The sequence below is a fragment of the Taudactylus pleione genome, unplaced genomic scaffold (assembly GCF_031769625.1).
Source record: "Taudactylus pleione unplaced genomic scaffold, aTauple2 ptg000156l, whole genome shotgun sequence".
NCBI classification, from domain to species: domain Eukaryota; kingdom Metazoa; phylum Chordata; class Amphibia; order Anura; family Myobatrachidae; genus Taudactylus; species Taudactylus pleione.
This window is the reverse complement of record NW_028284558.1, coordinates 4,719,558-4,732,027: the sequence shown is the minus strand read 5'-3', so window position 1 is coordinate 4,732,027 and position 12,470 is coordinate 4,719,558. Positions and strand designations below refer to the sequence as shown.

Here is a 12,470-nt window from a genome sequence, read left to right as displayed (position 1 = left end):
GTTTGTTTTTTTGTTTCCTGTTGAAACTAACAACAATTTTTTGGTCATTTTTTAGGGGCACAGCAAACACTACGGCGGCATCGCCACACAAGACGCCGGTCCCGGCCCCTCTCTCCAACCCCCAATTCCTCTATTCCCCCCTCCTCCCCAGACCCTGTGGCTGAAATTTCTGGCCTACTTCCCCTCCAGCCCAATTCCCCCTCTCCTCCATCCGTCCCTCCTCCAAATACCCCCTCCCAGGATCGCGAAAACACCTTGCCCCTCGGGTTGGGGAATGTAGCCACCTCCGAGGTGGTCCAGGGAGTGGCTTCTGGCTCTCTCGTTTTGGAGAACGGTATGTTTTTAAAGTTTATTTTGGACACCACAAACTGTTTGTATGTAATCATGTGTCGTCCCCATTTTTTTTGTCTTTTTTTCACCTTAGGGTATTTTTGGGGGTTGTCTTTACCTGTTCCTGCTGATGTCACCATACACATATCACACCTGTGTGCCTTTTTTTAGGGCCCTTGTATTTTTGGCATACGACATTTTGGGGTTCTGGGTTTTATCCGTGTAATTTATGTTTGGCCCACAAGCTTGTAAGTTTGTGTTTGCTTGTTTTTTGTTTTTTTACAATGTTGCTTCATTATCGATTTATTAATCCCCAAACTTTTGTCACCCACAGAGGAACAGAGGCGTCGGGAACAGATTGTGAATTGTGTGGGCCGTATGCGGGAGCAGGTCACCGGGCTAATGCAGGGCCTTGACCATCTGTTGGTCCTCCTTAGGAATTATTATTATTTTTTTTTTTTTTACAAATTGTTTCTTAATAAATCTGTTTAAAATCAAGCTCTGTCTCATGCGTTTGGAGTAAATCCAAGATTCTTTACACTGACATAAGTAGACTCTTCAAGCAAGGTTTGCCCCAGAAACTCGCTACAGATTGTGTGTTGTATTTTGAATGCAAACAGGCACAAGAAACACCTCCCAGTACCAATGTCATTTTCCTTTTTTGTGGTGGTCAACATGATAGTTTACACCATTTTTCAGGTTTCTATTTGGTGGCCAAACTGCTTAGGACAATCTTACGAAGGCAACTGATTGTACACGATTCCTTGTTGTGTTGGTTAGTACCCCGAAAACATATTACATTTTAGCTCCACTTGCTTCATTACTGGGTTACCCCTTAGGTAAAATTAACGTTTGGGATTTTGTTTACACTTGCTTCTAACGTGCCCAAAAAGGAAACAAATTACACTCTCCAAATATTTATTCACAACAGAAATCAAAATACAAAGTGGTCACTCACAAACAAAACACACAGTGATAATCAGAAAAACTCCACATACCAAAAACACTAAACAAACACACAACAAATCAAGAACTGGTTGACGAAGGTCCATGCCCACATGATTTCACAAATATGGCGTTGCAATATTGGTGTCAGAATATATTCCCGAAGTTTCCACAGAAAGGTTTTTGAAGGGTAGCAGGAAGTAGTCATCGTGGGAGTGCCAAAGATTATGCAAACAAACAGAAGATGGTGCAAGAATTAATATAAAAAAAGTTGAACGTTAAAAAACCGTAACACATTGGGTATACACACTGTTGTTTGATCAATAATTACCTAAAATATCGGGCCACCACATCATCGCATATGGCCCCCCCACATACTGACCTCCGACCAACCTCGGGGGGGCCATCCTCAGGTAAGGCATCCTCTGGCTGCATTGGAACACCACTCCTTATGGCGATGTTGTGAAAGATCCCACACAGGACCACAATTTTCGAAACCATATCCGGCAAATACATGAGCTCGCCACCAGAGCGGTGGAGGCATCTGAATCGGCCTTTTAAAAGGCCGATACAGCGCTCCACCACTTGCCTGGTGGCTGTAAGTGCGGTATTAAACTCACTTTGTGGACCTGGTGTGGGAGCCAAGTAAGGAGTGAGCAGCCAGGGCATGCAAGGGTATCCACTGTCTCCTGTGAAAAAGAATAGACAACATCAGGATCACTGTGTATCAAGCTTAACATTGTTATGTACTAAAGGTCTACACTTACCCAGAAGCCACGCATCACCAGCTTGTAGGTTGTTTAATTTGTGCCATATCCCTGATTGCCGGATGACGAAGGAGTCATGTGCACTTCCTGGTAATTTTGCATTCAGGGACAGGATCTGGAGGGAGGCATCACATACCACCATTACATTCAGGGAGTGATAGTGTTTCCTGTTTCGAAATATGGCCTCCAGCCATGCTGGAGGCTGAAGTGGTATGTGAGTACCATCCACAGCCCCTATGATGTGTGGGAAGCCAGCTATTTGGTAAAAATTGGCCTTGGCCACACTAAGGGCACCCATATCCAAAGGCATTTGAATAAAATGATGGAGGTGCTTGAAAAGTGCCTCCATCACTGCCCTCAGGATCCGGGAAAAGGAGGATTGTGAGATGCCTGCCACTATTCCCACCATTGTTTGAAACGATCCTGAGGCACAGAAATGTAACACCGCCATAAATTGCGTAAGTGGTGGTATTGCTGTTGGACTGTCAATTTGCCGCTCAAGATCACTCTCTATTAATGAGAGAGTGTCTATGATGATTTTGGGAGGAAGACGGTAGCGTCTTAAAACCTCATCGGGCATTCCAAAAAGGGTGACACGTGTTCGAAATATCTGGGGCCTTGCACGCCTACGATGCCTACGCCTGGGACGAGATTGAGGTTGGTCGGCTTCCGGGAGCATGGCCAGAACAATCCGCCCTAGATCAACCTGAAATGGCAAGATTGTAATGTAAGGCTTTGGACCCACCCCAAAAGAAAATTCAAAACAACTTAGCTTGATGATACCATCCATTGCTGCTTACATGCCGGGGTATTGTCATGATACGTCCAAACTGAAATTAATCACAAAAATTATTTGAAAAATTTCACTCTGTGCATTTTTGTTTCTAAATTTTGTGCTAGACCAAACTTAAAATATGCGAAACACACATTTGGCAAAAGAGCAAAACGACATTGCACACAGTACATCAAAATGGGTTGAAATGTTTGCCCAAAAAGCGAAAGAGCAACCTCAAAAAAATTAAAATGATTAATAAGCATTTAAAAATGCGCAAATTAGTTTGCAAATACAAGTCCCAATAGTAAGTAGTAAAAATGCGCTAATTAGTTCGCAAATACAAGTCACAATAGTAAGTAGTAAAAATGCGCTAATTAGTTCACAAATACAAGTCACTATACAAACTGTGAAAAATGCGCTAATTAGTTCACAAATACAAGATAAAAAATGGACTTACCAAGAGCAAATATATAAGAGTCCAAATCACAAGGTCTTTGGGTCCGAAATTAATCAAAAGCTAAAATATATGAAATTATGGATCCAAAATTTACAAAAATGAAGAAACACAATGAAACAACAATTGATCAAAAGTTAGACTTCACAAAACTTACCAAATCAAGAAACGAGGTAAAAAAAATAAAAAACAAAAAAGAGAACGGAAAATAAAAACGCAAATCTACCAAACAAAATAATCTCCAACCGCCAACTCCTTTATACGCAAACAATAAACTCCAGCCAAGGTAACCTCCAACAATCCAAAAACGCCACCTCGACTCGAGACACACCAAGCCATAAATAGTGTTTCGTTTCCCGCACAAATTAAGGAGGGATCATAGGAACGCACAATCAATGATGCGGCCGCAAAATAAGGACGCATGTATAAATACGTCACGAAAACACATTAAAATTCTGGTGTATTTCTTGTTTGGACCTCAGACATGGCGACAGACCAGGGAAACAATGCCCAAGAGTCAGGCGGTAAGTCTTTCATGCATTTTGTATCAATGATTAATTTGAAACATAAGATTGGGCAAGTTGTGATTTTGTGAAATCTGAATATTTACACAAATAGGTGAGGAGGATGACATGGAAGAGGCTGCTGGGCCCAGTATTCCGGCCAAAGCTGCCAAAAAAAAAAGGCAGCCACATTTCACAAGAAAGGAGATGGAGGTTTTGATACAGAAGTGTGTGGACATCCTGCCACAGGCAGACAGGAATATGAGTCTAAGCCAGAAGGGGAGAATGTGGGAAGAGGTAGCTGTTGCTGTCAATAGGGTGGGTGATTATGTCCGTCTAGCCCGGGATGTCAAACGGCGGTAAGTAAACACTTGCCCCCCCTAAAAACAAACACCATTTTAAACAAAAGGATAATGGCTTCCATTTTTTCCCACAGATGGGGCGACTTCAAATATCGCCTAAAGCAAAAACTCGCGGACAGGGCTAGGCATGCAAGGGGGACAGGTGGGGGTCCCACCCCTGTGTCATTGGAGTTGACCGATTTAGAAGAGCTGGCACAGGGGTGTGTGCAGCCTGTGGAGGTGTTTGGCGTGTCCAACATGGATACGGACATGCCAGACTTTGCGGCTCCTCATGTTGTCCCAGGTAAATCTTTGGATGTCATCAACTCTGAAATGTTATTGTGCCAATATGTAGATTCTAATGTGAGTCTTTTCTCTTTTTTCCTAACAGAGACACAGGCGGATGAGTCTGCTCCAGAGGGGAGCCTTGGCCGCCGAATTTCTGCTGGCTCGGCAGGGGAGGAACCAGTACATCCGGCTGAGGACCCTGCAGAAGCCAGTCCAGGGCAATCCCCCTCGCAGGCAGTGTCCCTCCTCACAGAACTCAATTTCAAATCGGATTTCCATACGGAGATTCTGCAGAGGATGGACGCCATTCTGCTACGGGTGGCTGAGGCCCTGGAGCAAAATGCTGCGGCCAACGTGACCATTGGTCAGGCCCTGGCGGAAAATACCAGGGCCAACATCCGCATCGCCAATGCCCTGGAGCAGCTCGTTCGCCAGCACATGGTGGAGCCGACCTCCCTTCCTGCCGGAACATCAGGATCCTCCACCTCTGGCACAACATCAGCCAATCCTCCAAATGTGCCTAGCCCTGTGCCTAGTCCAGAGGCCACAACATCTGCCTCTGGACAGGCCAGCCCGATGACATCCCGGACCCGGTCTGGCGCCCTCCCTCCCCCATCCAAACGGGTGAAAAAACGGTGACAGCAATGGTGACTTTTCCCACAATCCTTCTGTGCTTGGCTCATATTCCTTTCTGGTCAAAACTTCCCTCTCCTTTCTTGTGAAATGTTTTTACATTTTTTTTGTATGTTTATGTCAACAGTTATGTTGGGCCAATTTGTTTGATTTTGGGACATATCTTTGGCAAAAAAAGATGTTCCCAATTTTTTTTTTTTTTTTTTTTTGTTTGAGCAATAAATTGAAACAAAAAATCTGACATTGGATTGTGAAATTATTGTACAAATGGGTTACATTTAATCCTGGACCAAAAGGCAAAAACTGGGAAAAAAAAAAAAAAATGGGCTCTTTAAGGAACGTTTAAAAAATCATATAACGAGGCAAATTCAAGAGGCAAAAATAAAATTGTGCGAAAATTAAAACATGATGACATTATTGTTACAATAGGCCCTAACCACCAAATTGAGGGCAAAATAAACCCCCACAAATGTACGCAAATTGATTGTGTCATCCTGACATTAGCAGCTCTGATTTCCACCTGCGTACGGTTTTGTGCTATCCCAAAAAACTGATTTCAAAACACATACCAAGCCGGTTTTCAATCCAACACTAATTGCTTTTCAGCCCTCCCGCGATTAATCGCAACAACATCGTGGAGTCCCGGGACGGAGGAGAAGGCCATCGCCAATGTGGTCGAGTAATCCAGACCCTAAGCTGTGCGAGCATTTTGAAGGGAAAGAGGATCATCCAGTGACGTATGAGTCGGTCCGAACACATTTTACGCTCGCATTTGCTAATGTATGTACGCCCCAAAAACGCCTCGCCACGCCTGCGTTTTTCCATCTCCACCCCCGTCAACACCCAAAAACGCCCTGTTCTGTCAATCACATTTGACATGTCACTTCCTGTACGCTATTTGACGAACGAGACCAAAAAAACTCGCAATCTGCCGTACGCACATGCGCACTGTTACACCGACGCATGCGCAGTTATTCAACATCGGAACGCAACGAGCGTACTGCTGTTTGCGAGTGGCTCTGAATGAGGGCCTATGTTCTGAACTTTTATATCAGCCTGCCATCAGGCTGCAGACACCACTTACAAATATGGTTATAAATCGGTTTCAAGCTACTCTATTGGTTAAATACTGATAAGACAGCTATAACAAAATATGCATGTGTATAGACCTAAAGACAACGCCTTGAGGATTTATGGCGTGTCTAGTTCCCACATTCTTGTACCATCTAATGCAATGCCTGACCACCACCTAATGTCTGACCATTATCTAATGCCTGACCACCACCTAATGTCTGACCATTATCTAATGCCTGACACATTCATAAAAGCACTGCACACAACATGGCTTTCAGCAGCCATTTTCTGCTCTCCCATTACACTGGGTCAGACCCAGGAATAACCCTGCTAGTGACCCGGGTAGCTGACCCATGATGCATGGCCCAGGTCAACACTTTCAAACCGAGCCAAGACTCAGGTCGTGCTGGATTGCCCCGGCAAAAACCCGAGTTCCATGCTTGGTGTGAAAGGGGTATATGTGAGATATGCCCACCCAGGTCCGTAACTAGGGTTGTGCTAGTAGTGCTGCTGTACAGAGCACAGGACTCTGTGGGTGCCAGCATTGCTTCCCATGGCCCCTGTATCTGGCTATCAGGGTGTCAGGAACGGCACCCTGCAGCCAGATTTGCTACTGCGGTGCCACCCGAGGGATTCTCTGGATGCTCCAGATATGGAAACAGCAGCCTATACAGCCCACCCCCTGAGAATCCTCAGGATGCTCCGGGCACTACTGTTCTTCCTGCCGTTAGCTCGTCAGCTCTTGTGGCTGAGAGGAAAAGTGCACTCTCTGGTAATTAACACATGGGTATAGGCAGCTAATTGAATTGTTCAGTACTGACAATTAGTTGCGGGATAAACCCCGCAGCTAACTGAATATGCCCCATTGTGTACAATGTAGTTAGTGGCGTGGAGTCAAACTTCTCCAAAATGTTCTTGGATTTCCAGTGTCCTGCTCCTTCATGAAAGCAATATTAGAGATGATTCTGTATATTTAGTACTTTTCTGAACCCCCTGTCTTCATTATGGCATGTTGGTGCAGTCAGAAGATGACCCCGAACACAGGGTGATAATATATTGTCTGCATTTCATGTAATTGCGGATAATGATTTTAACGAAATTTTGTAGGATCATTATCTAGAATTAATGTTAATTTAAGGCCACAGATGCTGCAATATAAGCATACCTCTCAACAGTGAGACATGGTAATTGGGGCAAAATATACCCCTGACCTGTCCAAACTCTACTTAGATCCACCACAGAACTTCCACTTTGAGTGAAACTATGTCCATTTTGTGTAAACACTGCCCCCTTCGAGGCCCATGATTTGGGACTGCCCAGCAGAAATCAGGATAATTGGGAGTTATTCACAGATTTGGCATAGTGAAAAGTGCTTAGGAAGTCGTCACTGTTATAATACTTCAGTGTGTATGTACCATCCAAAATAAGTTACATCATGGATCCTCCTTCCTCTTGCTAGTAGCATAGAGAGCTGCAAGAATCTGCCAGGCTATTGGACTGAGTTGTCCAGACACAAAGCTTCATCCCTCTCTCCAGCCCCAGTGTTGCAACCTCATCTAGGGAGAGATGTAGCAAGTCCAGGGAAGTTGGGAAGTGATGTCACTTGGGAGAGGGTAGGTTTCTTATGTGGTCGAATTCCTTTGAAAAGTCAAGTGGGGAGACTCTAGTGACTCTTGCACCCCCAGAAAGAAGGTTTTCTCTTGTTGTATCTTGTTTAATACCTACTCGTGGCAGGTTGTGTCAAAGCTTTTATGGTAAAGTGAGGCAATACATTTAAACTAATTTATTTTCTTTAATGCTGTCTCTCCACAGGTACTTTCACTGGGAGCTGATGTGTTGCCAGAATACAAACTTCAAACACCTCGTATGAATAAGTTTACTATATTGCACTACAGCCCTTTCAAAGCCGTATGGGACTGGCTAATTTTGTTGCTTGTTATTTACACTGCCATCTTCACACCTTACTCAGCTGCCTTTCTGCTGAATGACTTAGAGGAGCAGAAGAGACGAGCGTGCGGATATTCCTGCAACCCCCTGAATGTTGTAGACTTAATTGTAGATATCATGTTTATTATCGATATCCTCATAAACTTCCGGACCACGTACGTTAATCTGAATGAAGAAGTTGTCAGCGATCCTGCAAGAATAGCAATTCATTACTTTAAAGGCTGGTTCCTAATAGATATGGTTGCAGCAATACCATTTGATCTTCTGATTTTTGGATCTGGCTCAGATGAGGTAAGTAACACACACTAAACAATACAAACCAATTAAATGCTCTGAAGGAATGTATCAGTACTCCACTGAATATAAAAATAGTATTTAGGATGTAGTATTAATTTTTTTTTTTTGGTACAACTGAGCTCAAACATTAGCTTTAGTACTTTAAGTTTATTTAAAGCATTTTGTGACCTGATTCATGAGAATGCAGCCTATCACTTCACTGGGAACCAGCGACATCACTGAGGTACTTTATGCCTGAGTGATGTCAGAGGTTGCTAGTAAAGTGATTGGTTTAGGGTGTAACATGAAAGTACAAATATCTTAATGGAAAAAAAAATATTGCTGACTTCACTTGTCTGCTAGCATGTATCATAGGCCTTGAGTTTATATGTATTTCCAGATCTTTACTATTTCAATATATTGTATACTTGCCTAATTCGTATGCCGCATGGGAAGTCCTACTTGGAAGTGTGGGGTGGTGGTAATGAGAAATGTGTCATTGTGGCCCAAAGCGTAATGCCACTATTTGAGGCAAATCGCATCATCAAGCCCCATGGACTACACAATTCAATGGGAGGTGGGTGGGATCCAGAAATTCAGAAGTCTACCGGACATTCCCGGGAGAGTAGGTAAACATGGCTGTATGCAAACTATGCCATATAAATTATACATACTACGATATACATTGATAGGTAATACAGAATTCCTTATAGACACGTTGATGCTTCATGAGATGACCCTCCTTTCATGCCCCTCACCCCCCACAGTCTTAATATATATGGGCCCCATACAAAAGTTCTAAGAGGGATCCTGGTAATGCGTGCCTATCCGATGCTCTTCTGAGTATGCCCAATGTGCTGTCCATGCTCAGTGAAGCTCCATTGTGATTACAGCACTTCATAGGCTGTAATCTTCAAAGTGGCTGCCTCAACTCATCTATCACATGCAGACAATGAAGGAAGCCATTTTGTCCGTGGACCAATACTCTGCATGCCTTTCTCAAAATGACTGCTTTTACTCTGAGTATTTAATTAGCGCACTTCAAGGGCCAAATACACTTATAATTGCAATTGTAACTGATTTTATGAAAGATTTACATCAGGAAAACATTTCATTAAAGACAGTATGTAATTTGTATTCACATAGAAGAAATATAGTTTATATGATTCAAAATCCCTGAGCTATTGAAAGCCTTTCAACAAGGAACTTAGGCCCTCATTCAGAGACACTCGCTAGCGGCAGTACGCTCGTTCCGAGCGATGTTCGCACATCTGCGCATGCGTACAGTTTTTAGTACGCATGTGCGAACCAGTCAGTGCGGCCGAAAATCATTTGTACGCAATATAGCGAGTGCCTGCTATTTTGAGTGACAGAATTAGGCGTATGTGGGTGGTAACAGGGGAAGGTGCTTGAAAACGGGGAGTGGAGATCCGTTCGCAGGCGTGCTTAAAGGTCAAAACGGGCGTTTTATGGGTGTGCATAATTAATATAGCAGCGTCAATGACCACGTCACTTGGTTTTTTTTAACTCAGAATTGCTCGCAAAATAACGGTTGAAAAAACCAACCACAAGAATAGCGAGCAGTTCATATCCTGTTCGATGTACTCGATTAATCTAATAAATAGCGGACATGACGTATGGTGCGAGCGGCCAGGGGGCGTTTTTAAGAAAAAAAAGAGCGTATGTTTTGCTCGCTCGTTCAGACTTAGAGGTGTGAACAGACTGCAATGTGCGAACGGATCATTTGCATAGCCACCCCTTGTTTTTGAACGAACGAACGCAAATAGCGAACGGCTCTGAATGAGGGCCTTAATGTCTGTTTAATAGTGGAAATTAGATCATAATATGTACAGACCTATTTCCTGAAAAATATCTAAAAAAAAAACCAAGGCTAAACCTGCAGAACATTGCTCTCCTGAGTTATTATATAAAAGGGTAATTTAGCATTAGATGTTGATGTTTAAACATTGATGAGGAAATCCTAAGTGATATATCATTTTACATTATAGTTTTTTTTAACGCAGTGTTTAATTAAAGGCCAAAATTCGAAATAATCCTTAGCTATTTTTCTTAAAGGAAAACTATTATTAGGATATATGTCGCTATAAATAACGCTAATTGTAATTGATTTAAAAACAAGTAAGAATTAATAATTCACCTCTAATACCCAAATCCCTTAATAACTGAATAACTAATGAAAAAAACATGGTTTTACTCATAAAAGAAGCATGCAATAACGCAAACTATTAAAATTAATAATACAAAGCCCAAAGCCCTGGGACTGATCGCTACAAACCGTAATTGCTCCCACCTTCCGTGCACAGAAAATGTGTTTATTCACCCATTCGCCCATTCGCCAATGCACAGGGCACCAAAAAGTCTTGTTACGGCTCTGCCAGGTGGTCCGGAGAGATCTTAGGATATGCCTATCATTGTGATGTGCTGCAGCTGCCCATAAGTCACTAGCTGTCTGAGGAATTTGTCTAAATAAGTGCAGCTGGAATATATGCAGAGGAGCACTCTACAGTGGGTCATATTTACTACACCTTAATATCGGTTCCATAAAGACTCCATTAGATACGGTACCATATTAGACATAATAACCGTTTTTCCCTGCATAGACTGTGGTTTAGTGCTTCTCAGTTTAGCCAGTTTGCTTAACAATGGCATCGGCATTCCTTTAAGTTAAAAATTGGAGGGCTTTCCACTAAAAATATCAGATTGTGACTATCCTCGGATAATTTAGTACCTAGATAAATTGGTCCATATAAGATTATTAGAATTATAAATCCAATCCCTGTTCAGTCGAATTTGACATTATAATTAAAAAATTTCCTGGACATTTCATGTATCCTTGCTGAATTAAAAATGATAAATTCAGTTTAGTTGTTGTGAGCTGAAAGGCAGAATATGAGATTGTTAGAATCTCGGGGCCTCCTTCATTACTTCATTTATTGTAAGAAATATAACCTGGAAGAGAGACCATGGGTGATTGGGTGCTTCCAAGAATGTCTATACTGAGAGGGAATCTTTCTTAGTTAGTTTCCAGGAACTAGTCATCTAGCGGGGAATTACTGTTAGAAGCAATGGGGTTGTCACAATCCTCTGCCTGGTATAACTCCTCTCTGTCAGCTGCTCTCTTACAATGGATGCTGCTGTGTGGCCAGCATTAATTAGCAATTATATGATCACTTCTCAGCCATAGGACTTGGTGGCCAGGTATAAGTGTTAGCTTATATATATGTTGTAGACCTGCTCTCCAAGAGATGCAGTGGGAGGTGTACATAGTCGGTCAGGGCAGTTGTGGGTGATTATATTACATAATATTACAATCCCATAGCCCTGATGTAAACTGGAACCAATATTTGCAGGTATGTGGCTCACTCACTTCTGTACTATGCCAAGAGTTGTGTAAGTTTCAAACACAGAAGCTGATTGGACAGCAGGGACGTGCAGAGCCTCCCCTGTCATACTCCCTCCCCTATCATACTCCCTGTAATGCTCCAGAGTTTTGATATAAACATTGTGTTTTAATACATGTGTGCCTCCCCAGCCATTGACCTCACTGCACGTCACTGTTGGACAGAGCTTAGCATACTAGTACTTGAACGCTGACCTTTGTTATCAACAAAGGGAAAAGAACAACCAAAACAATACCTTACAATTGACACTCTTGTTCGGGATGGCAATCAACCATCGATGGTTAACAACCATCAATGGTTAATAACCGATGGGTTATCCATCGATGGTGGAGATCCAATAGTTCTCTGCCATCGATGGCATAAAGCCCCGTAATGTTGTCCCGTGGCACTGGGACACCTCCCAACTAGACCATCGAAGCCCCGCATCCACCTCTGATTGTCCCACTGTTCGATGAGCAATATAGCAGGGATGACCTTCGGTGGGTGAAACCACGGTTCCCCGTCAATAGTGTCATACCTTCATCCAGCAATGATACCATGAATGGTTAAATCATCAATGGCTATCCCTAATTTCTGGAGCTTCAAAGGGACGGGGCGTCAACAAAAGTGTTTGGGGTTGGTCTGAAAGTGGACTTAATTTGGCAAATTGGGGCAGGATTCGTATAAACTGGTGGCATGACTTGTTTACCTTTTGCACAGAAAAATATAAAAAAAT

General features: G+C 42.8%; 1 protein-coding gene across 4 annotated transcripts in view; it reads left to right on the top strand.

The window, feature by feature from the left end:
* Positions 1–12,470, top strand: part of KCNH7 (potassium voltage-gated channel subfamily H member 7) — a 521,050-nt gene that overhangs the window by 357,280 nt on the left and 151,300 nt on the right. For 3 of the 4 annotated variants that reach the window (XM_088474826.1, XM_088474824.1, XM_088474825.1), the window contains one exon: positions 7,923–8,348. The exons of the other annotated variant lie outside the window; for it this stretch is intronic. In XM_088474826.1, the coding sequence (XP_088330952.1) occupies positions 7,923–8,348 (426 nt within the window). The remainder of the gene's footprint in view (positions 1–7,922; positions 8,349–12,470) is intronic. 4 annotated transcript variants of the gene reach the window in all.